This window comes from Schistocerca americana, chromosome 3 (genome assembly GCF_021461395.2).
Source record: "Schistocerca americana isolate TAMUIC-IGC-003095 chromosome 3, iqSchAmer2.1, whole genome shotgun sequence".
Taxonomy (NCBI): Eukaryota; Metazoa; Arthropoda; class Insecta; order Orthoptera; family Acrididae; genus Schistocerca; species Schistocerca americana.
In genome coordinates, this window is record NC_060121.1 from 381,072,687 (window position 1) to 381,096,428 (window position 23,742).

General features: G+C 45.8%; 1 protein-coding gene across 1 annotated transcript in view; it reads left to right on the plus strand.

The window, feature by feature from the left end:
- LOC124606658 (glycogen-binding subunit 76A) overlaps positions 1-23,742 on the plus strand; it is a 303,290-nt gene that overhangs the window by 232,438 nt on the left and 47,110 nt on the right. Inside the window, exon 2 of the mRNA XM_047138663.1 lies at positions 18,150-18,555. Coding sequence (XP_046994619.1) covers positions 18,150-18,555 — 406 coding nt within the window. The remainder of the gene's footprint in view (positions 1-18,149; positions 18,556-23,742) is intronic.

Below are 23,742 nucleotides of genomic sequence, written 5' to 3' on the forward strand. Positions count from 1 at the left end.
ATATACAAATGTGCGTACTAGAGGTTTTGTCTGGGGTCTGTCATTTTGAGCGTTGGTACGATCAGGAGTGACAGACTGATAGTTTCCACCGCTGCACGTCCGAACGGGTGCGTCTTGTGGTTGCGTCGCATGTTTAGCATTTGACATCCATATTTAGGGAGTGTCTCAACATTTGCGGCCCTATGTGTTTGTATTAAATTACTTGTCTCAACGTCATCTACGTCGGTTCTGGGGTTTTTGAAACGTTAATAAGAATCACCCTGTATATAGTGTGTTTGTGTTTGTGTGTGTGTGTGTGTGTGTGTGTGTGTTTGTGTTTGTGTTTGTGTTTGTGTGTGTGTGTGTGTGTGTGTGTGTGTGTGTGTGTGTAACGGCGTAAAGATCGGCAGCAGAAGTGACCCACCAAACTACCACGTGTCATTCGTACGTGCCAAGTAGGAGTTGTTCAGTTGGACACTGACGGCATAGGTAGGTAAGCAAAGCTATGAATGACCAGAGGTGCAACGTGGATGCCTCCACACTGATCGGCAATTATCGCTGACCGGGTTGCGGCTGAAGGTCACTTTCACTTCCACTGCATGCGGTGCCCCACATAGCGCACTAGGCAGTCCAGCGTCACTACTAGGCTGGCCAGGTCCCGCACACACGAGTCTGCTCCCAGAAGGCGCGTACACTTCTACATACCTGACATAGGTCGTCCTAGAAGTGTACAGGCAAACTGCATCCTGAGGGCTTCAGAACGAGTTTCAGTGTAGTTAAAAGTAGACTGGTAACAATTTGTTCGGCATCGACTGCGCTATTAACCATTACGTTAAGGTAAAATTAATATGCATATTAAACTACACTGTTCATGCGTATTAGTGTGCTACTGGTTTTTATACTTTCAACTGATCGTTTCATCGTGGCATCAATATCTGTCGCCTCAGTGGCAGTGGAATAGCAGTTTTCTCAATATATTTTCTTGTGGTAGCCTCAGTGGCAATGGAATAGCAGTTTTCTCCCCGAAAAATGTCGTTTTCCGAGATTTTCCGCAACTTATTTGTCGTGGTATTAATGTGTTCAATTAGGGATAGTTCCTTCAAAGTGAAATACACGCCTACATTCGTTTCTCTTAAATCACAAAACATTTCTGCCTGTCGTTTTCTGCGATTCTGTGCAGGCTGAAAATCTTGTTTCCAACTTCACAAGAAGTTGGCCCACAGCTCGTAGAATCATCAATTTTGATAAAAGTTCTCACAGCTTAATAACTGTTCAACGCCGTTTAACAGTCGACACTAAAACCCCACGACAAATAGGTCGTTCTAAGTCAGTATATGCGTTTTGCCGTTCTTCAAATGTCATTTTCGAATTTGTCTTAGATGATTTTGACAAGTCACAGTAAACCTAGCTCCGGGCAGGTCGAATGAGGATGTGATCCACGACCCTAGCGAGGGCGAGCCAACTAGACAGAAAATCATCACATCTCGAGGATTATAACACAAATCTAACCCGTCATACCATTGAACTCCGGGACAACTTTTGGCAAATGATGTTGCTTGTGGACAGTCTGCAAACATTTACAAAATCTGATCAAAAGTATCCGGACATGGAGAGCGTCCATACTTCAGCTTTTTGTCGGCTTGAACTCTTCTGGGGACACTTTAACTGAGGTGTCTGGATGTCTCAGAGGTGTCCGCAAAAGCCGAAACCAAAGAAGGTAACGATTTGGATACTGGGATCTGTTACAAATTCGACGTTTTAACTGCTCCAAAATGTATGAACCCCTACAGCCAGCCTTTCAGTGTTATGTCTTACATGGCTGCCAGTTTCGGTGCTTCAGTACAGCATCTTCAGGCTTTAATTGACGCTGAGTGGGTTAACACCAATCGTATACATGATTCCATCAGTGGCTAACATCCACTATGGTTGGAGACGTAACATTGTTGTTGCAGGCAGTCGACGGAAACCAGTTCCTCAAAGTCTTCTGTTACTTTAGGTGTCTCATTTCCTAATCTAATTCCCTCACCATCACCAGATTTAATTCAGCTGCATTCTATTACCTTTGTTTTGCTTTTGTTCATGTTCACCTTATATCCTTGTTTCAAGACATCGTTTATTCCGTTTTAATGCCTTTTCAAGTCCTTCGCTGTCTCTGACGAAATTACAGTGTCATCGGGTCACCACAAATCTTTTGTTTCTTCTTCCGGAATTTTAATTTATTCTCCAGATTTTTCTTTGGCTTCCTTCTTGTTCAGCATACAAATTGAATATCACGGATAGGCTACAACCCTATCTCACTGCCTTCTCAACCATTGCTTCACTTTCATGGCTTTTGGCTCTTTAACTGCCGTCTGGTTGCTGTACAAGTTGTAAGTAACATCTCGCTCCCTGTATTTTACCCGTCACCTTTGGAATTTGAAAGATTCCGACTGTCCTTTTAGTCAAAAGCTGTATCTAAGTCTGCAAACATTATAAACGAAGGTTTCTTTTTCCTCAGTCCAAAATAAATTGCAGAGTTGGTAATGCCTGACGTGTACGTGCATTTCACCGGAACCAGAATTGATATTACCGAAGTGCGGCTTCTATCAATTCTTTCAGTATTCTGTGAATAATTCGCGTCGACATTCCGCAACCACGACTTATTAAAACTGACAGTTCAGTAATATTCACAACTGTCAGCACTATCTATTAGTAACTAGATAGTCTAAAATCTTGCTTCGTATGACACTTGCTGGACTAGTTGTTCGAAGCAGCTGTGAAACAGTGTTTTCAGAGTATTTGGCCTTACTTCCGATAAAGCATTCATAATTTTCATAGTAGATACTGGACAGGTTAAAGTGACAGGCTACTACTTACTTACAGTCTAGGTACTTCTGTGCTATAAAACTATGTTTGAATTACTCTACGATCGATGTGTCAGGTTAATCGGACCCGACCCACAGGATCGAAGTCCACCGACTACGATTACTGTTATCCATATCAATCCGTAGTCGTTCCCACTTTTTATGCCGCTAAACCTAGTTCTTTGGCTCGTTGCCATTAACTCATCACCTCCTGGCGGGTCTAATATATATTTTCGATGTACTTTTCACGTGTATACTCTGCTAACTGTGAGGTGTCTTGTTCAAGGAATGAGAGTGCTTAAATATCCTAATCCGAACAAGGTATACAAGTAAATAGAACGAAAAAAATATTTTTTTTTCGTTCTACGGAGGCTGTCAAGTTGACAAAGCGCGCCAACTCCACTGGTTGGACCATCAGATGAGGCGCGTGCTTGCGGGTACCGGTTGTCAAATTTTTCTTCGTTCACTTTTACATTTGTAAGATAAAATGAAAACACGACGCTGAACCATATAATTGACGTGGAATAAGATTTATAAGATTTGTAAACTTCTAGACTGTGTTGTAAAACTAAGACAAAAAGATTTTTATCTTCTGCAACCTACTAAATATCGGAACCCTTTCGTGTAGCTTATTACACAAAACAAAATTTCATCTCCTGCTATACAGTTTATTGATAATAAGAAAATAACATAATTTGTATTGTTTTTATAAATTCTCGCGGATTACTGGTGGGTGCCTTTCAATGGCCGTAGCACATCTTTGGGCTGCGTGTTCCGAGAGTGAGACTTGACTTCTCGATCACTTTCCCTCATCTAGGAGGAGATAGATGTGACCTATAATTTCCTCTGAAATGGCGCGTCACACCTCAATTATTTTACACGACACGTTTCCAGGCACCACACTAAAAATGTCACCAAAACTCGACTGCATCTCACAATCATCCTAACATTGGTTAAAAACATTTGGTGCTGCAGTATTCCACATAACATGTGCTTCAGCTGCTTACAATATTCGTGTGTTCCCAGAGGCCCCATTTCATACCTGCCAACCGCCTTGAAGCACGCTCCTGCGATAAGCTGCCTGTCCTGTCTGCACGAAATGTAAGCAAAAAATCGCGCATTCGAAATTTGCGGAATGGAAATGGACATAGTAGATCCGCTACGCTGTGGCTATATTAAGGCCTTCGTCCTGCTAGCTTTTGTTTCAAAAACTTTGCCTCGTAGGTGAAGACGTGTCTGTCACGAAAAGCGTTTCGTAATCTATTGGTTCCGTTGTTGCAGAGGATGAGTTTGTGCTCAGGGAAGCTATTGGTGTGTGTGTGTGTGTGTGTGTGTGTGTGTGTGTGTGTGTGTGTGTGTGTGTGTGTTTTGAGGGCGGGGAAGAGTGTGGAACGGAGGCGGGAGATGTCGTAATTGTGACTACGTAAATAAATACGTGTTGCGATTTCCGTCGTTAATTATTCTTTTCCTCTTCCTTTTTAACGCGCCAGTAATCCGGGTCAGCACTCCACTTGAACTCGACCGGCAGATTATGAAGTGACATCAAGCGGAATTGAGTCTGACTGACGCGTCGTCGCTAATAAGCTGTTGGCAACGAACAGAACGATCACTGGTCTCGTCACGTGACGTGCTGAAAGGTCAGCTGCGTCTTAGACTGCGCAGGAAGGCTGTAAACGTCTTTCTAGTTGCCCTCTACTCCCCTTTCTTCGAAAATTGCAAGCATTTGCCACCAAGTTACGAATATCACGGCGACTCTTCATAAATTCTCATACACCAGCAGGACAACCACATCGCAGCATAGTAGTGGCTGTTTATAAACGAGTCTAAAATTGTGTAACGTTGCTACACGTGCAGAAGATACTGGAGAACTTCCGCGAATTATTTCTCTAGATAAATACAGTCTGTTGTCTATCAACCATTAAGTAATGGATCTTCGAAAATGAAGATCATTCATCTGTCAGGTTCCTGACGTCTCCTAATAATGCCGAAAAGCCATGCCTCATGCAGATTACAGAGAGCGGTAATGTAATTTCCGCAGGGTTCTGTGAAATGGTAATACCTCTTACTTAAATCTCCTTGCTTACTTGTTTTCTATTGTTTGTTCCTTGTATCTGTATCCAGAAAAAGAAGTGTTCCTGTTTGGCGTAAGTGTAGCTTTGTCTAGATGTTCAGAGAATCACTTTCTCCAACAGTTACTCTCCAGCAACCAAGCTACGTGGTGTATTGTTTGAAGCATTGGACCCTTTTCGCGGGGAGTTCAAATCATTAACATCTTTCAGATAAACAACACGAAGTGAATGTCGACAATGTTTATTTGAAAAGTAAGTGGGCGAGTGGTGGTCTTATTCTTTTCCGTCATCGTCCAGTCGAAGTGCGGTATCCATCCTCGTCAACGTGACGTCAAACCTAATTATTTCTTCTTCCTTTGCAGTTTATTTCTCAAGCATAGTACAGAGAGAGAGAGAGAGAGAGAGAGAGAGAGAGAGAGAGAAGGAGAAGGGAGAAGAGAGACGGTACGAAGTACCTGTGTAGATGCTGATTACACTCATCGATCAGAAGTTTGGGCCACCGACATACAGAAAGGACTGTAATTCAGAATATGGTTTATGCACATCTTTTATAACATTTTAACTGATCTTCGTGACTGTTATAGTTTACACTGGTTATGTCTGAAGAACGCCACGTCTTCTGCCGCTCTGCATTAGTCTCTGAATGTGTCAAATACATGGATTACTTTTAGCTCTCATGTGGATGACCTCACATTTTTCTAAACCGTTTTGCAATTTGTTTTGATATTCTGATATTACTAGTCTATAAACGACAGCGTCATCTGCAAACAACCTAAGACGGCTGCACAGATTGTCTCCCAAGTCGTTTATATACACACATCGAAAAAGGTTTTGCATCACCTGGGTTCCGAGAGTTCCGGAAAATTGGAATAGAGATCAACATAAACATCATTTCCGCCATTTTTATTGCCCACGAAAACACACATTGCATGTTGTACCACCGCACAGCGAGGCCTTCAGAGCCAGCCGGTGTGGCAGAGCGGTTCTAGGCGCTTAAGTATGGAACTGCGCGACCGCTACGGTCGGAGGTTCGAATCCTGCCTCGGGCATGGATGTGTGTGATGTCCTTAGGTTAGTCAGGTGTAAGTTCTAGGGGATTGATGACCTCAGAAGTTAAGTCCCATAGTGCTCAGAGCCATTTGAACCATTTGCACCTTCTCCTCTCATAATACTATGTACCTGAAAGTCGAAACTCTTCATTAATCTGCACTGCTTACCCCTGTCTTTCCAGATCAGTGTGTGCGATATCATTTCACCTACACCTAGCCAACAGACCGCATATAGTACACTGTCGTCAGCATTTCTGGTATTTAGTTTGTTGTAATTCTCGTGCCTGCATCTCTTCGGTAGCTTTGTATTAGCTTTCCTAATCATTCTGCCACAAGCTGTAAGTTGTACAATGACTTGGACACATCCATTCAGGCTATTGTGAAGGTGAATCAAGATGCTTATTTCGGAATTGCCCTCTCTTCTACTACTTCATGATAGGTACATTGCGGTCTTCCAAGCTGACAACAGCCGTGTTTAGAGGTGTGCGTGCATAAGTTCCTCGTTTGACGAACATACAGGAATCTTATAGCACCTCGCCTGCATCTAAATCACCCGATATCAATCCCAAATAAAATATCTGAGACTATTTGGAACAAGTGACGAACTGTGGCAAGAAACATCGCTCGGAATTTGGTAGCTCCACGGGATCTAATAATCAGTGAATGCCATTTGGGATGTGACATACATGAAGGAATTCGTGGACTGTCTTTCTCGCCGAATTGAGACCAGTGGGTTAGCGTAATGCCTTGTAAGGGAGACTAATTTTTTGACCGTTGTGCTTACAAGTGTTTTAGTACGATTTTCTTAACAAACTACTGAAGTTTAGTAGTGCATCGTGAGATTGCTACACGTGAAACCAGAACTTGTTCATAATCGATGTGCTTTCGCATAAGAGTCTTATAAGTGATGACGGGGCTCCCGAAGGTGAATAGGTGAAGGAGGGCGCTCAGAATTGAGCCTGTACAACAGCGCCTGTGCAACAACTTCTTGTGGAAATTTTTGGCGAAGGAAAGTTTGGTACCGGGGAACCTGGGGAAGTATTTCATTTGCGTACCCCTACAACTGACTTTGCTGATATTTTGGTTCAGACAACACATACTTAGTTTACTAGATATTCACCAGATGTCACTCTTTATTCAAATCAATCGAAGTGTGTTTCCTTATGTGTGAGACGCTAGGCTCACCATGGTGATACCTCTCCGTGAGGTCACGTTGACGTGTGTACGTTACGACCGTTAGAAATGTCTATAGACTTTCGCGGTCATATCGAACTCTGAGGAGACGCCATACAGGTTGCCGTCGTTTTAATTGAAGCTTGTGTCTGAAGGGTTTCTATGTCCAAAAAAAGTTCAAATGTATGTGAAATCTTATGGGACTTAACTGCTAAGGTCATCAGTCCCTAAGCTTGCACACTACTTAACTTAAATTATCCTAAGGACGAACACACACACCCATGCCCGAGGGGGAGGACTCGAACCTCCGCCGGGAGCAGCCGCACAGTCCATGACTGCAGCGCCCTAGACTGCTCGGGTAATTCCGCGCGGCCTTGTATGTCCTCTAAGTGCTGTTTCAAATGCTGAGGATCTCGTGAAAACGTGTCGGTATTGGTGTATTCAAATACAGTTTAAGGTAATGACAGATCGGTTGTTAAGTGCCTTCAGGAGGTGTAAGTAAAAACACACAGCCACGGACTTTCTGTTCACAGTAGCGTGTTTGACAGCGGTGTCGAGTTGCGAGGTGTGATGTAGGTGGTACGCTCATGGTAAATCAGCAGAACAATGAAAAAAGCATGAAGAAAGAAAATGTGGCGCTCCGAGAGCAGCATTACTTTTTCTAGTCTGGCTATTGTTTTTATTTACAGATTAAAAATTTTTCTTCATATACTCAAATTTTTTGGATATATAAGGTAATTTCACGGCCCTGAACTCAAAATTCCACCTTTTTTTGAGGATTCTTGTGTGTTATGGGGAAATTTCGAAAAGCCAGTCTGGAAACACTGTGCGTGTGCTACCTGGAGACCGCTGTGTGCTCGCAGTCACGGGCGGGCGGCCGCGCACGTGGTGTAAGGCGCGGGCCGCCGTTATCTCGCCGTCTGATAACGAGGACCACTCAGCCGTAACAGCGAAAAATAAACACGGCCGGAGCGTCAGCTGATCGCCCTCTGTCAGGCCTCTCCAGCTGACACATAACCAGAGCTAAATCTGGACCGTTAGCTTTCGCGGACTGCCCACCTAAATATACTAAAGCGTGTCTCTCAATTCCTCTTAAAAATTTGTAGCGCTTCTTCCATACCCTGCTCTGTTAAATAAGTGCTTTGAATGTGCTACTGAACGGTTGTTTAAACCCCTTAACGGGTTACCGCGAGGTTAATGATTATCTTGTGATGCTCGCATCTGACGAACGAAACCGATTATAGTAAATCAAATGTGTCTGCAGATTGTGACCGCTTCACCTGAATATCAGCGATAGAATAGTTGTGATCAATTCTTTAATTTCTGCTTGTAGGGTACTCAAACCTTTGATTAAAAGAATATTTACGGCTGCCTACTATACCAAATCCTATCCACATAATTCATTCCTGATAGGGGGAGCTCAGTTAAATATCGTCGATATACGACATTGTGGCAAGCACTGCTTATTATACCGGTAGCATGACACTTTGAAGGTTGTCAACCAACATAGTCATTTCTCCAGAATGAGATTTTCACTCTGCAGCGGAGTGTGCGCTGATGTGAAACTTCCTGGCACACTGAAACTGTGTGCCGGACCGAGATTCGAACTCGGGAGTTTGCCTTTCGCGGGCAAGTGCTCTACCTTCTGAGCTACCCAAGCACGACTCACGCCCCGTCCTCGAAGCTTTACTTCTGTCAGTATCTTGTCTCCTACCGTCCAAACTTAACAGAAGCTCTCCTCCGAATTTTGCAGAACTAGTATTCCTGAAAGAAAGGGTATTGCGGAGACATGGCTTAGCCACAGCCTGGGGGATGTTTCCAGAATGAGATTTTCACTGTGCAGCGGAGTGTAGAGCACTTGCCCGCGAAAGGCAAAGGTCCCGATTTCGAGTCTCGGGCGACCACACAGTTTTAATCTGCCAGGAAGTTTCATAGCCATTTCTAATTGTAATTTCAGATGGCCATGTTATCTAGTGATCTCTTTGTGTTAAGCTAAAATATTTCAGCCAGGGAGAATGCGTAAGGGGAGGGAGAGGGAGAGGGAGAGGGAGAGGGAGAGGGAGAGGGAGAGGGAGAGGGAGAGGGAGAGGGAGAGGGAGAGGGAGAGGGAAGCATTTCTCCGATGTTATTCAATATGCGCACTGACTATGCAGCAAAGGAAACCGAAGAAAAATTTGGAAAAGGAATTAAAGCTCAAGGAGAAGAAATAAAAACTTTGGGGCTTGTTGATGATGTCGTAATACTTCAGAGACAGCAAAGGACTTGGAAAATCAATGGAACAGAATGGGTAGTGTCTCGAGAGAAAAGGTTTCAAAATGATGATCAACAAAAGCAAAACAAGAGTAACGGAATGTAGTAAAATAAAATCAGGCTATGCTGATGGCATTAGATTAGGAAATGAGACACTAAAAGTAGTAGATGAGTTTTGCTATTTGGGCAGCAAAATAACATATGATAGTCGAGGTAGAGAGAATATGAAATGCAGACTGGCTATAGCAAGGAAATCATTTTTGAAAAAGGGTAATTTGTTTAAACTGAATATAAATTTAAGTATTAGAAAGCACTTTTTTTAGCTATGTGTGGTTTGCAGCCTTACAAGGAAGTGAAACGTGGACGACAAGCATGAAGAGAATGGAAGCTTTTGAAATGTGGTGCTAAAAGAAGGGATCAGTTGGCAGGACGCACTATGAGGCATCAAGAAATTGTCCGTTTGGTATTTGGGAAGGGGGGAATAAAAGTTGTAGAAGGAGACGAAGGGATGAATACAGTAAGCAGTTTCAAATGGCTCTACATTGCAGTAATTATTGGGAGATGATGAGGATTACATAGGATAGGCTTGCGTGCATCAAACCAGTTTTTCGGGTTGAAAAAGTGCAGTAGGAGTAGGAGTAGGAGATGTAAAGAGAGAGGATGGTTGAGCACATACTGAGACTCACGGAATACTTAAAGAGATCGGTTGTGTTAATCCAAAATTATTATTCTCTGTCTTACGATTTATTATTGTTGGTCATTATTTTTCCTCTGTAAAATATGTAGTAGTTACCAAATGGAAATGCTGACGTTCATAACATATTGTGTACAACCGATATTAACGGAAGACGTAGGTGCCCAGGGGCAAGGACATTTAGAAACATGAACGCAAAAACATGATCAGCACAACTAGTTATTCCGAGTTTCCTTGCTGAATCGTACGATGCAGCATTAAGAGACGGATCTCCACGACAGCAGAAACATGTTTCAGCACCTTTTCATCCTTTCTTGATTTAATTTTCTCCAGGCTAGAGTGGAACACTTTCCTCAAATTCCACGACCACCTATTCTAGAGAGCCCCGCCACCTAGACGTCAAACCGTGACGTTGAACACCAGATCCCTGCCTCTTACACTGGCCAGACTCGTGAAACCGGACTTGCGGCTTTTAGAATTTACGGGAGCGGTCGTTGCCGCAGGTGATTGGAGGCGCGGGCCACCGCCTGAGCAAACACGTGGGGCGGCCGGTGTCGGAAATAGACGCGTCGCTGACCTACGCCGAGGACCGACGGCCAGTAGAGGCGGTCACGCGGTCGCCGCCAAGTTGGCTTCAGTAGCAGCGACTTGGCGAGTCTCTGTCACCCGTGACCCGCAGCGGCAGCTGACGGCGCCCTCATACGTCACAGGCGCTCTTCTACGTCTGCTTTCTAAATTTAGGTCTCCATTTGTGGTGAATATTGTAAATACACTAGTGGCCATTAAAATTGCTACACCTTGAAGATGACGTGCTACAGACGCGAAATTTAACCGACAGGAAAATGATGCTGTGATATGCAAATGATTAGCTTTTCAGAGAATTCACACAAGGTTGGCGCCGGTGGCGACACCTACAACGTGCTGACATGAGGAAAGTTTCCAACCGATTTCTCATACAAAAACATCAGTTGACCGGCGTTGCCTGGTGAAACGTTGCTGTGATGCCTCGTGTAAGAAGGAGAAATGCGTACCATCACATTTCCGACTTTGATAAAGGTTGGATTGTAGCCTACCGCAATTGCGGTTTATCGTATCGCGACACTGCTGCTCGCGTTGATCGAGATCCAATGACTGTTAGCAGAATATAGAATCGGTGGGTTCAGGAGGGTAATACGGAACGCCGTGCTAGATCCCAACGGCATCGTATCACTAGCAGTCGAGATGACAGGCATCATACCCGCATGGCTGTAACGGATCGTGCAGCCACGCCCTCGATCCCTGAGTCAACAGATGGGGACGTTTGCAAGACAACAACCATCTGCACGAACACTTCGACGACGTTTGCAGCAGCATGGACTATCAGCTCGGAGACCATGGCTGCGGTTACCCTTGACGCTGCATCACAGACAGAAGCGCCTGCGATGGTGTTCTCAACGACGAACCTGGGTGGACAAATGGCAAAACGTCATTTTATCGGATGAATTCAGGTTCTGTTTACAGAGTCATGATAGTCGCATCCGTGTTTGGCGACATCACGGTGAACGCACATTGGAAGCGTGTATTCGTCATTGCCATACTGGCGTATCACCCGGCTTGATGGTATGGGGTGCCATTGGTTACACGTCTCGGTCATCTCTTGTTCGCATTGACGGCACTTTGAACAGTGGACGTTACATTTCAGATGTTTTACGACCCCTGGCTTCATTCGATCCATGCGAAACCCTACATTTGAGCAGGATAATGCACGACCGCATGTTGCAGGTCCTGTACGGGCCTTTCTGTATACAGAAAATGTCAGACTGCTGCCCTGGCCAGGATATTCTTCAGATCTCTCACCAACTGAAAACGTCTGGTCAATGGTGGCCGAGCAACTGGCTCGTCACAATACGCCAGTCACTACTCTTGATGAACTATGGTATCGTGTTGAAGCTGCATGGGCAGCTGTACCTGTACACGCCATCCAAGCTGTGTTTGACTCAATGCCCAAGCGTATCAAGGCCGTTATTACGGCCAGAGGTGGTTGTTCTGGGTACTGATTTCTCAGAATCTATGCACCCAAATTGCGTGAAAATGTAATCACATGTCAGTTCTAGTATAATATATTTGTCCAATTAGTACCCGTTTATCATCTGCATTTCTTCTTGGTGTAGCAGTTTTAATGGCCAGTAGTGTATATGCACAGTACCTTGGTTTGACTGTCGTGGTCATTTCACGAGATGCGTAATTGGAGGATGCAATATATTGCCTTACTTTCCTGGGAAGTTACATTCTCGGAAATTTGACAATGAGTCCCTTTTCATTCAAAAGACGTTCCTTGTAGCGTCAGCCACTAGAGTTGGACGTGCAGTTCTGTGATGCTTACGCACTTGCTTATCGCATCAATGACGAAATATCGGGTGGTTATAATTTAATACGCTATAACATGGGAACTAATAACCTTGCGAGTACCAAACTTGACAGCATTAATGTCAAGGACGTGAGGAACAGAAATAATGCAGAAACAATTCAGTTGGAACACTTTTGATGTGCTGCTACGGTGCATTGTACCATTACTTACCTGTACCAGTAATGCTATAAAAGGGGCTCAATATGGCGCCCATCAGTGTCCAGAAGAGGATTCCACTTTGCACAGCACAACGAAGGATGTCCATAGGTATGCTGGCTACCTCTCTTCATATGCTGCGCTTCAGATCAGCACGTGGGTAAATGTTCGACTGACGCACACTGTCCTTCAGGTAGCTCAGATGGCTCCAAGCACTAAGGGACTTATTATCGGAGGTCATCAGTCCCACAGACTTAGAACTACTTAAACCTAACTAACCTAAGGACATCATACACATCCATACCCGAGGCAGGATTCGAACCTGCGACCGTAGGAGCCGCGCGGTTCCAGACTGATGCGCCTAGAACCGCTCGGTCACAACGGCCGGCTCCTCCAGGTAGCCCTACAACCAGAAATCACAGGGAGTGAGATCAGGTGATGGTACAGGCCAAGCATTTGGAAACGATCCGCTGATAATTCGATCGTTTCCAAATGTGTTTCGGAGAAGCAGGTGAACTTCACGAGCCATGTGCGGTGGGGCCCCATCTTGCACGAAAACTGTTGGAATTCAATGCGTGTCTCTCTTCTAGGGCGGGTATGACACGCTGGCGAAGCATGTCGCAGTAATGCTGGACACTACGCGTCTTTGGTCCTTGAGCCCCAACCTGTTCAAAAGAGAATGGGCCGCTGATGAACGTAGCCGTGAAGCCACGCCATACGGTGACACGTCCACCGTACAAAGGAACTTTTTATACACAGTGACTGGAGGTGAAGATAACCACACTTGACAATTCTGTGTGTTCGCATCACCCGTCAGAGAAAAATGAGCTTCGTCTGCCCATAGGATGTTCCGGGGCCAGCTGTCTTCAACTTCAATCCTTGCGATAAAGTGGAGAGCGAAGTCAACATGTCGTTGTGCGTACTGTGGTGCAAGCTGCTGAACGATATGGAACTTGTTCTAATACCATTTGAGAATGGTTCAAAGCACCTTTCATTCAGTGGACCACGGGATGTTCAACTGTCGTGACACCGTGACACAACACGCGCATTGCCGGACAATCGGGAATTGCGCTCAGCGTTGCCTGTCATGTTGTTGTTGTTGTTGTTGTAGTTGTGGTCTTCAGACCAGAGACTGGTTTGATTGCAGCTCTCCACGCTACTCTATCCTGTGCAAGCTTCATCATCTCCAAGTACCTACTGCAACCTACATCCTTCTGAAACTGCTTAGTGTATTCATCTTGCCTGTCATAGCAACAGCAATTTCGTCAACCAGTCGTCGGCATTTTCCCGGAACGACGCCGAGTTCTCCAGTTACTTCATCATACTCAGCACAGCAGGTGGAGAAAGAGGACGCTTCCATAATGCTTCTCGAAGTGAAAGTGCAGCATGACTGTCGTTTTGATACTAGACCTTCACGAACAGTGCCTTGCTCCTTTCGTCCAAGCTAATGTTGACACGTCAACAAGGGCACTGTGCCTGGTCAGGTGTGTGAGACTATGAACCCGATGACTGATCGCGGCACCTGGTGGCCCTAGTTGGAAGTGGCTGGTGGCACTGTGAGGGATGGAAATCATGCACTCTATACTCTGGACATTAATGCTACCAAGTTTGGTACTCATACGGTAATTAGTTCCCGTGATATAACGTGTTAAATAGGGAAAGTTTAATTATGACCGCCTGCTATATCGTTGTGCCTCTGATTCTTTCCCGGTTAAGATCGCAGATAGCGAGAAATACTCAAGTATCGATCGAACGAGGATCTTTTGAGCCATCTCCTTCATGAGTCAATTACATTTACTTTGGTCGATCTAAAATTTCACGGCCAGAAGTGTCACTCTAATTAAAATATTCTGAGCTATTACGCTGTGGTCAAATGAATTTCTTTGCAGTAATCCAACTCTTCGCACCGTTATGGGAAAGACGTATTCGAGGAGATTTTTGCTTCCACCAACTTGCGATTCACACACTGGCTCGCTACTATCAGAGTGATTCTGTCTCGGTAAAAGCAGCTTACGAAAGCACAGCAATAATGAATCTTACAATAGAAAAACATTTTATCTTGAATAAACCTTACTGTTGGCTGCTGCAGGAGCATTTTTTTGTCTACTAGCAAATCTTTGTTTTTAGATGGTTCCTTTTCAATTTCGTTGACGTAAATTGCTCCAGAATTCTGATGTTTGAACGGTGGCTTTGATTTTCTCTTTGTAAAACGAATATATTCCGACCTAATATTGGTTCACTTTTTACTGCTGATAGTCAAGATCAATTTATAGCTACTCACAACGACGTTCGGTATTTATCATTATTAGTAGCTGACTACGGCAAAAAACTGAAGTTTATCCTCACCACAAAATATATTTTTTGACATTTTTCGTTTACTGGTTTTGTTTATGATAATTAGAGACGCTAAATTCCAATATAGTGCTCTGCGTAGCAATGGCTAAGGTAATTTAGTTCGCCGACGGCTAAAGCTGTGAACAGTACCCTCATTACATACGTATCACCCATGCATGAAACATTCACATTATCCTTCCCTGATCACAAACAGCCGGCACTACATTCTAGTCCATACATATAGAATGTACAGATCACTGGATTTAAAATCTGATCTTTCTGCAAAAATGTATACGTGGTTTGTAAAGTACATATTGCGAACTAAAATGACATTACTGTTTCTTGCCCCCTTGTGAATAAGGACAAAAAGGCCTAATTATTCTCCAATATAAACTGTTACAATTAACATGAAACACAAATTACGCTGCAAAAAGAAGAAAAAAGTTGCTATTTACTGAAAACAATCTTTACATTTTTTAGTGTTTGAAAACGTGGCCTATTAAAAAAAAGGTACATCTGCAGGAACTCGATGAAGTGTAATTTTCGTAAAATTTAATTTCACAGCAAAAATTGCCGGATGCACGTGTTATGTCTAACATTTACGTTTGAAATTGCTTGGTGTAATACAGAAACAGCTGTAAAATACAGAGGATTTTTTTTAAAAAACCACCTATACGATTCCAATTATATTTTCATGTTTTTCTTATCTTCTTGTATTTATTCGTGTACTATAATGATACACGAATCACAAGTAAACAGGATGCAGCAGTCTTCAAGAATTTTAATTAAGAAACGAAATCAAACAGTATTCGGACATTGGCTCAGTTAAGCCGTAACTTCATCTTCACTTTAGCATTTTAACCACCTGCAGACAAATTAAAAAGGTCAGTACTTCAAGAATTTAGTCTCACGTGATTGCCCATAAACCTTGATCGCGAATTTGTTCATGAAAGAAAGTTATAGCGCTTCGTTACTTAATATCTCGTCGGCGAATCTCAAGATGATTTATGTTCATGAATAAAACTACTGCTTACTGCATCTTTCCCTTAAGCAGGAATGCTATAAAATCTCTCTCCCTTCTAGAGACAAAAGAGCAGCACACACATTAACACGTAAGCGGAAGTGCAACGTGACGTGATTTCAGCCAGTCACAAACTCCAGATGGCGGCAAGTGGAACGGAAAATGATGGCTATACTTCCCCTGCACATAGCTGTAAACATACGTATCAGTGGCTGTGCCTTCTTCCATCCTGATCCAGGACCGCTCAACCATTACACACAAAAACGAAAGGGTTTCTTGCAGACGTGTCAAAGGTCCTCTTATCTCACTCGTTGGTGTCCCAAATGCGCTCCGTAAGAACTAAGCCAGGTGATCTATCATTAAAATCACCGTCGCGTCGGGAAATGTTCCCCAGATCATTGTGACACAATTCTGGAGCGATATGGTTTTGGATCATTATGGGGTGCTGTAGGCGAATACACGTGTGCTCATCATCCGACAGAGATTCTGAATCGCTCACCAGTGGAATACGATGGCAGATATGTAATGCGGACCATTTGCTCCCATGTAATCTTCAGCCACACTGACCAGTGACTTGTTGGAAAGCATTACGCATCGCCTCATGTGGTGTTATGTCATCTCATATTCTCCCATCGCCGTATGTAAAGTGTACTGCGACACACCAGTGCACGAGAACTTTTCCCCAAGACTCGAGAGCACGGTGGCAGCTTTCACCCACTGAAACTGATGTCAGTGACTTTGTAGGCGCAGCTTCTGTTCGCTGATTGTTGTTGTCCAATAATGAATTGATGAATACACTCTAACAGAAGAAAAACGACGCACCACGAAGGTGACGGAAATGGTGTAGATGTGATGTACATGTACAAAATTTCAGATAAATTGGATGATATATTCAAGAGAAGGAGCTTCACAAATTGAGCAATTCAATGAGACGCTGGCCCACAGCTCGCCCTTATGCATGCAGTTATTGGGCTTGGCAGTAATTGACAGAGTTGTTGGATGTCCTCCTGAAAAAATTCTGTCGAATTGGAGCGTTAGATCGTCAAAATCCCGAGCAGGATGGAGGGCTCTGCCCTTAATACGCCAAGCGTTCTCAATAGGGGAGAGATTTGGCGACCTTGCTGGTCAAGATACAATTCTGCAAGCACGAAGACAAGCAGTGGAAACTCTCACCCTGTGTGGACGTGCATTATCTTGCTGAATTGTAAGGCCAGAATGATATGCCACGAAGACAACAACATAAGGCGTAGAATATCATCGAAGTTCCTATGTGCTGTAACGTTGCCGCGGATGACAACCAAAGTAGTCTTGCTGTGAAATGTAGTGAGTCCTCTGACAATCAATCGTAGTTGTCAGGCCGTACGGCAGGCGACAGCCAGGATGGTAACGTACCGCTGTGTGGGCCGTCTTCAGATACGCCTTCCCTGGTCCTAGGGGCTCAGTTCTCCAGACACGCCTTCCCTGGTCCTAGGGGCTCAGTTCTCCAGACACGTCTTCCCTAGTCCTAGGGGCTCAGTTAGTTGCGGGACTCATCACTAAAGACAATTCTACGTCAGTCAATGAAATTCCAGACCGAAGACATGTCTGTAGACGCTCCAGACAGCAGTGTGATACCAACCTGACTGTCGCAGGCCACACGGCCCGACGGCCTGCAGTGACGGTCTGAGTTACCATTTCTTTGAAAAGAAGGATGCCTTTTATTGTCACCTGTGGCACCCCTACGGCACAGCGTTACATGGACAATATTCTATGCACCCCTTTGTTGCCCTTCATCGCAGGCCATTCTGAGGGCTACATTTCAGCAAGATTATGGTCGTCCACTGACGCCGAGAGCTTCTACTGCTAGTCTTCGTGTTTGCGGAACCCTACCATGGCCGGCAAGATTGCAGAATCTCTCCTGAATTGAGAACGTTTGGGACACTACGGGCAGGACACTCTAACCAGCCCAGGATTTAGACTATTTAACGCACCAGTTGGACAGAATTTGGAACTATATTCGTCAGGAGCACATTCAGTTTTCATGAAACTAGAATAATTTGTTTCTGTACATCTACATGACATCTACCAATTTGCGTCCCTTTCGGATAATGATTTCATGGTGCGTCATTCTCTGTGTCTTAGTGTGTTCTGTGCGCTGTGGCCAATGCACTAGGCGTTACACACGGCGACTGACAGCGCGCGCCTTGTGTCGGCAGGTCTGGGGAGCGCATGACGGCGGAGCAGCAGGGGCAGGCGCCGCCCCCGCAGCCGGAGCAGTCGCCGTCGCACCAGCCGCAGCAGTCCTCGTGCGGGCTGGGCTCGCTGTTGTCGGCCGGCTGCCGCGGCCGCGCAGAGGCGTTCGCGCGCCGCCTCAGCCGCCGCCTGCAGACGCTGGGCATGGGAGGCGGCGCGGGGGCGGCGTCCGCCGACGAGGAGCGACCCTTCTGGGCAGCGCCGCCCTCGCAGCCGCAACCACTGGCGCCGGTACAGGTGCAGCTGGGGCGCGTGCCCTCGGACACCGACGTCTTCTACGATCCCGTGGACAGCCCTGTGGAAGTGGCGCCGCCTGCGGCTGTGGCAGCCCCACTGCAGACCTGTTCTTCAGACAGTGACAGCTCTGAGGTTAGCCCAGTTCATTACGTACGTCGGTTGGACAAAACTGTGGAAACAACTCCGCGAGAAATCTAGATGCTCGCCAAGCTTGCAAGTTGCGCTGTTGTATTTCATCACTAACGACCACTATGGAATGTCCTAAGTGTATGGCAAGAGTCACTGGTGATCAGAACAGTAATCTATGTTGTTGTGAGTACATAAAGCCAGACCCCCGAAGAGGCCCACAGCTTTATTGTGGGTACATGTGTGACGTTCATTGGACCTAAGCCATTGCAGGCTTTTCTCTCCTGGACTGCATTCCCCTCCCCATACGCACTCCTTCCCATCCTAACTCCTCCCCCTGCTGCCTTCCTTCTTTCTCCCTCGGTGTTCCTCTTTATGACGATCTGGCTATTTCCTCAGTTCTGCTATTCTTGACTATCTTGTCTCGCATTTGCACTGTCCCTTTGTCCGCCCCCGGTAGCTGAATGGTCAACGTGACGGATTGTCAATCCTCTGGGCCTGGGTTCGATTCCCAGCTGGGCCCGGGAATTTTCTCCGCCCAGGGACTGGATGTTGTGCTGTCGTCGTCGTCGTCGTCGTCGTCGTCGTCATCATCATCATCACCATCATCCTCATCGACTGCAGGTCGCCGAAGTGGCGTCAAATTGAAAGACCGGCACCCGGCGACTGGTCTGCCCGACGGGGGGCTCTAGCCATAAGGATAAATAAATAAACTGCCCCTTTCTTTTGGCTTTTTCTGGTCTCCCTTGGGGTTTGACCTCCCTGTCTAAATTGTTTCCATAATGTGAACCATTTCGTGAAAAACTCTCTCCCTAGCGTCTTAATCATACGTTCCTCTCCCCCTTCCTTGCCCACTGTAGCCTACACCCCCCTGCTATGTCATCAGCATAGTAGCCAGTCCATGGGCTGGAACTGTTACGTACCCATTTGGGTGAGCCCTCTGACACGACATTGATGACACTTCACGTAATTGAGCTGTCACTCCCTTGTGCTTGCTTGGAGTGGTTGCTCATCTTTTTGGGGCACCAGAACTACTGGCACCGACGCTGTGCAGGTCAAACCCATCTGCAGCTGGCTGGCGCCCACGGTGTGCGCCCCTGTCCAAATGGCGGCGGGGGGGGGGGGGGGGGGAGGAGAGACAGGGGAGGACGCTCTGCACATGAAGCGTCCTAAGCTCCACACTTCTGGCTTCTCTTCCGTGGCCATGTCGCCAGATAGGAACAGTTCTCTCTTTTCTTTTCGGTATTCCACCTATGGAAAGAGGGCCAGGACCTGCCTTTTTGGGGTCAAACCCATTACTTGGTGTGTTCCAGGACAGATGGGGAGACTTAGGCTGCTACCAAACCGCTCTTTATTGTAGAACACAGCGAAGATAAGTTTGGTGAAGTTGACTCCCTTAATTCCCTACAGATTAAGACCTTTTCTGCCAGTGATTCGGCTTGCCTTTGTGCTTGTGAGCACTTTGGTGCCATCACAGCGAGAATTATTGCCGGACAGTCTTTAAATATGACCCAGGGCAGTATTTTCCACGGGGTCTTTCTTCGATCTGATGGGGAACTCAGGAGGAATCTGACATGGTGTGCTGTTCATTTCGTCTGGCGCATCGGCCGCGCGGGGTTGCCGTGCGGTCTAGGGAGTCTTGTCACGGTTTGTGCGGCTCCCCCCGTCGGAGGTTCGAGTCCTCCCTCGGGCATTGGTGTGTGTGTTGTCCTTAGTGTAAGTTTAAGTTAGTTTAATTAGTGTGTAAGCCTAGGGACCGATGATCTCAGCAGTTTGGTCCCCATAGTCCTTACCACAAATTTCAATTTTTTATGACGCATCCAGAGGAGGACAAATGTGTTGATAACGGCGCATTCATCCTGACTTGAGGGGATACCCTCCCAGAAATTGTCAAAGTTATGGTTTATTGTTGCGACACGAAGCCCTATATCCCATCTTCTATGTGCTGTTTCTTGTGTCTCCGTTTTGGTGACATATCTTAACGATGTGAGGCGATCTTTTTTGCAGCGACTGTGGCCACCCTCTCCATATAAAGTTCTTGCATCTCACCGCCCAAGTGTATGAACTGTTCTGACCCCTATTGTCTTCGATCACCAGACAGGCAGATCAGTAATTCAAAACTCTTGACCATATGTCCTACTCTGAGGCCCAACAGAAATTCGACCATATCCACCCAGTATCTGTAACGTCTATCTTTGCTTCAGTTGCGTCTTTTCTTCTTCCTCCTCCTCCTCCTCCTCCTCCTCCTTCCTCCTGATCTCCATTGTGTCCCCATTTCCCCTCCTTCTCTATGGCAGTCCCCCTTCCCTCCGTTAATGAAATCGCTCCTTGTCCTCAGAAAATCGCTGGGGATGGAGCTTCTTCTAGGAGTGCCCTCCCCAGTGTTTAGCTAGTGGAAATTGAAGAGTGCCTTTGCTATGCCCCAACACGGCTGTTGGACTGGACCAGATGCACAACCAAATGCTTAAATACTTATCGGTGGCTAGCCAACGTCATACACTAGCCGTGTTCAGTCGTCTATGGAGCGAGGGGGAATTCCCTTCACAGTGGTGAGAAATTGTTGTTATTCCAGTTTCAAATCAGGTTAACTGCCTCTTCAGATGGGCAGCTCTGCCAGTTACTCAAACATGTGGCGAGTCGAAGGCTATGCTGGATCCTTGAATTCCAGGACCTTTTAACTTCGACACAGAGTTGTTTCTATCAACTCCATTCTATTGCAGATAAGTTAGTCCACCTAGAGTCTGCTATCCGAACGGGTTTTTACCTGGTGCAATCACCTTGTCAGAGTCTTCTTTCATTTGCATAAAGTTTATAATACCACATGGTGCACCTTACATAAGTGGTGTCCCCATGGCCCACTCCCGATTTTTATCCAGTACTTTCTTTCATGTCTCACCATTCATGTACAGGCTGGCACCTCCATTCTTCAGGAGAATGGGATACAGCAGGGTTCTGTTTTGAGTGTCCGTCTCTTTTTAATGGTTATAATGGTCTGGTGGCTCTTGTGGGATGGACAGTGTCCCCCTACTTGTATGCTGATGACTTTTGCATTTAATTTTGCTCATGCATGATAAGCGTTGCTGTACACAGACTGCAGGGAGCAGTACATAGAGTGCAACCTTGAGCTTTTGCTGAAGGCTTCCAATTTTGGGCTGCCAAGACCTGTGTTATACGTTTCATCATTGTACAATGCATTCCCATTTGGATCTACTTTGATGGACAGGCCGTCAGTGTGGCCGAACCTCATCGGTTTTTCGAACTGGTCTTGGTCCCTGGTTAACATGACTGCCCCACCTTCGTCTACTAAAGCAGACATGTAGGCCACATCTCAACGCTCTTCAATGCCTCCGCCATACTAACTGGGGTGCGAACCACTTTACTCTACTATGGCTCTACAAAGCATTGGTCCAGTCCAGTCTCTCAAACAGCTCAGTGTCATCTTCGAATTATGGATGCTGGGCCTGATACACCATTATGGGGTAGAACTGGCAACTGGCGCCTTTTGGTCTAGTCAGGTGATCAGTCTCTTAGGTTTCCACCGTTGCAGTTTCTGCATCAATAACAGTTGATCGCTTATGTGTTGCACATCTGTTGCTACCTGGAGCACCTGATCCACCGTCTCTTTCCAGATACAGAGATTTGCCTCCTGCAACAGTGGCCCAGTTCTGGGCTTGTGATAGCCATCCACATGTAATCCCTTTTTCAAGAACTCCAGCTTTTCTCTCTGCCATCTCTTTTCTGGGTTCGCTCACATACCTCCATGATTGGCCACTGTTCACACCTCTATCTTGATCTATAACAAGGTCCAGAAGACTCTGCTCTGGCTGAGGCCCTCCACTGCTTTCTCCATTCTTGGCACGTTTCGGGGTTCTGGAGAAGTCTATGTTGATGGCTTTGTGGTTGCAGGTCACACTGGCTTTGCTTAGATATATGCTGAATGTAACGAACTCCACTTCTTGCCAGATGGCTGCACTGTTTCCACCGCACAGTTGGTGGCATCCCCTGTGCTCTTGAGCATATTCATTCCTGCACCAGTGAGTCCTTCGTCATCTGTAGCTACTCCTTGAGCAACTTACAAACTCTTGACCAGCGTTACGGCCGCCAGCTCTTGCTCCTGACTACCCAGGATTTCCTTTTTCCTTTCAAACAATGTGGATGCATGGTGGTCTTTGGAGGACCCCAGGACATGTTGGGATCCTGAGGAATGACCTCGCTGACTGGCTGGCCAAATTGGCTACCGGCAAGCCGCCTCTTGGGATCAGTATTCTGGGATTGGACCTGGATAGTGTTAGTTATAAAGGTTTGGAATATGGAATGACATACTCTGCATTGCTGCCAAAGATTGTGTCCATTTTGGCTGATTGGTTACATCCCCTGAAACAATGTTTGTGAGCATGAGGATGATTTGTCCCATCTCAGCTGGCCACCACAGCCACCAGCTCTCAACATTATTGAGCCTTAGTGGGCTACTTTACAGAGAGGGGTCGTGATCGCTATCCATCTCATTCATTGTTACCTGAACTTGCTACAGTTTTGCAGGATGAATGGTATAAGATTCCCTTGAAGCCTGGCATTCAGGACGGCTGTGTCGCTGCTGTTCGCAATACGGTGCTGCAAGATCGTAGGCAGACCATCCTGGATATGTGCCGTATCGTGGGACTGTCTTACGAGACGGGTCAGAGGATTTTGTCCGACGAACTGGATTGCCGCAAAGATTGTGCTGCGAATTCTCAGCGAAGAGCAGAAACAGAATCGAGTGCGAGGCTGCAGAGAGCGTAAAGAAATGTTTGAAAGTGAACCAGACTTTATTTCGAAGGCTATTACTGGTGATGAAAGCTGGGTTTATGGTTACGATCCCTAAGCCAAGCAGCAGTCGTTGCATGGAAGACTCAATTGTCTCGCCGTCCACGAAAGTCCGACAAATGAAGAGAAATGTGAAATCCGTGCCAATCTGTTTCTTCGCTTGAGAATAATTGTCCGTAAGGAGTTCGTCTCTCTTTGCCATTTCGTCAGCGCAGTGTCTACTGTGATGTCCTGAGCCGTTTGTGGGAGAACTTGAGAAGGAAACGACAGGAAAAATGGCGCACAGGCGATTGATTCCTCCTCCATGACAATGTGACGTCATACACTGCGTTGATACTCAGTTTGTGGCGGAAAAAACAAAATGACAATTGTTCCTCATTCGCCGTATTC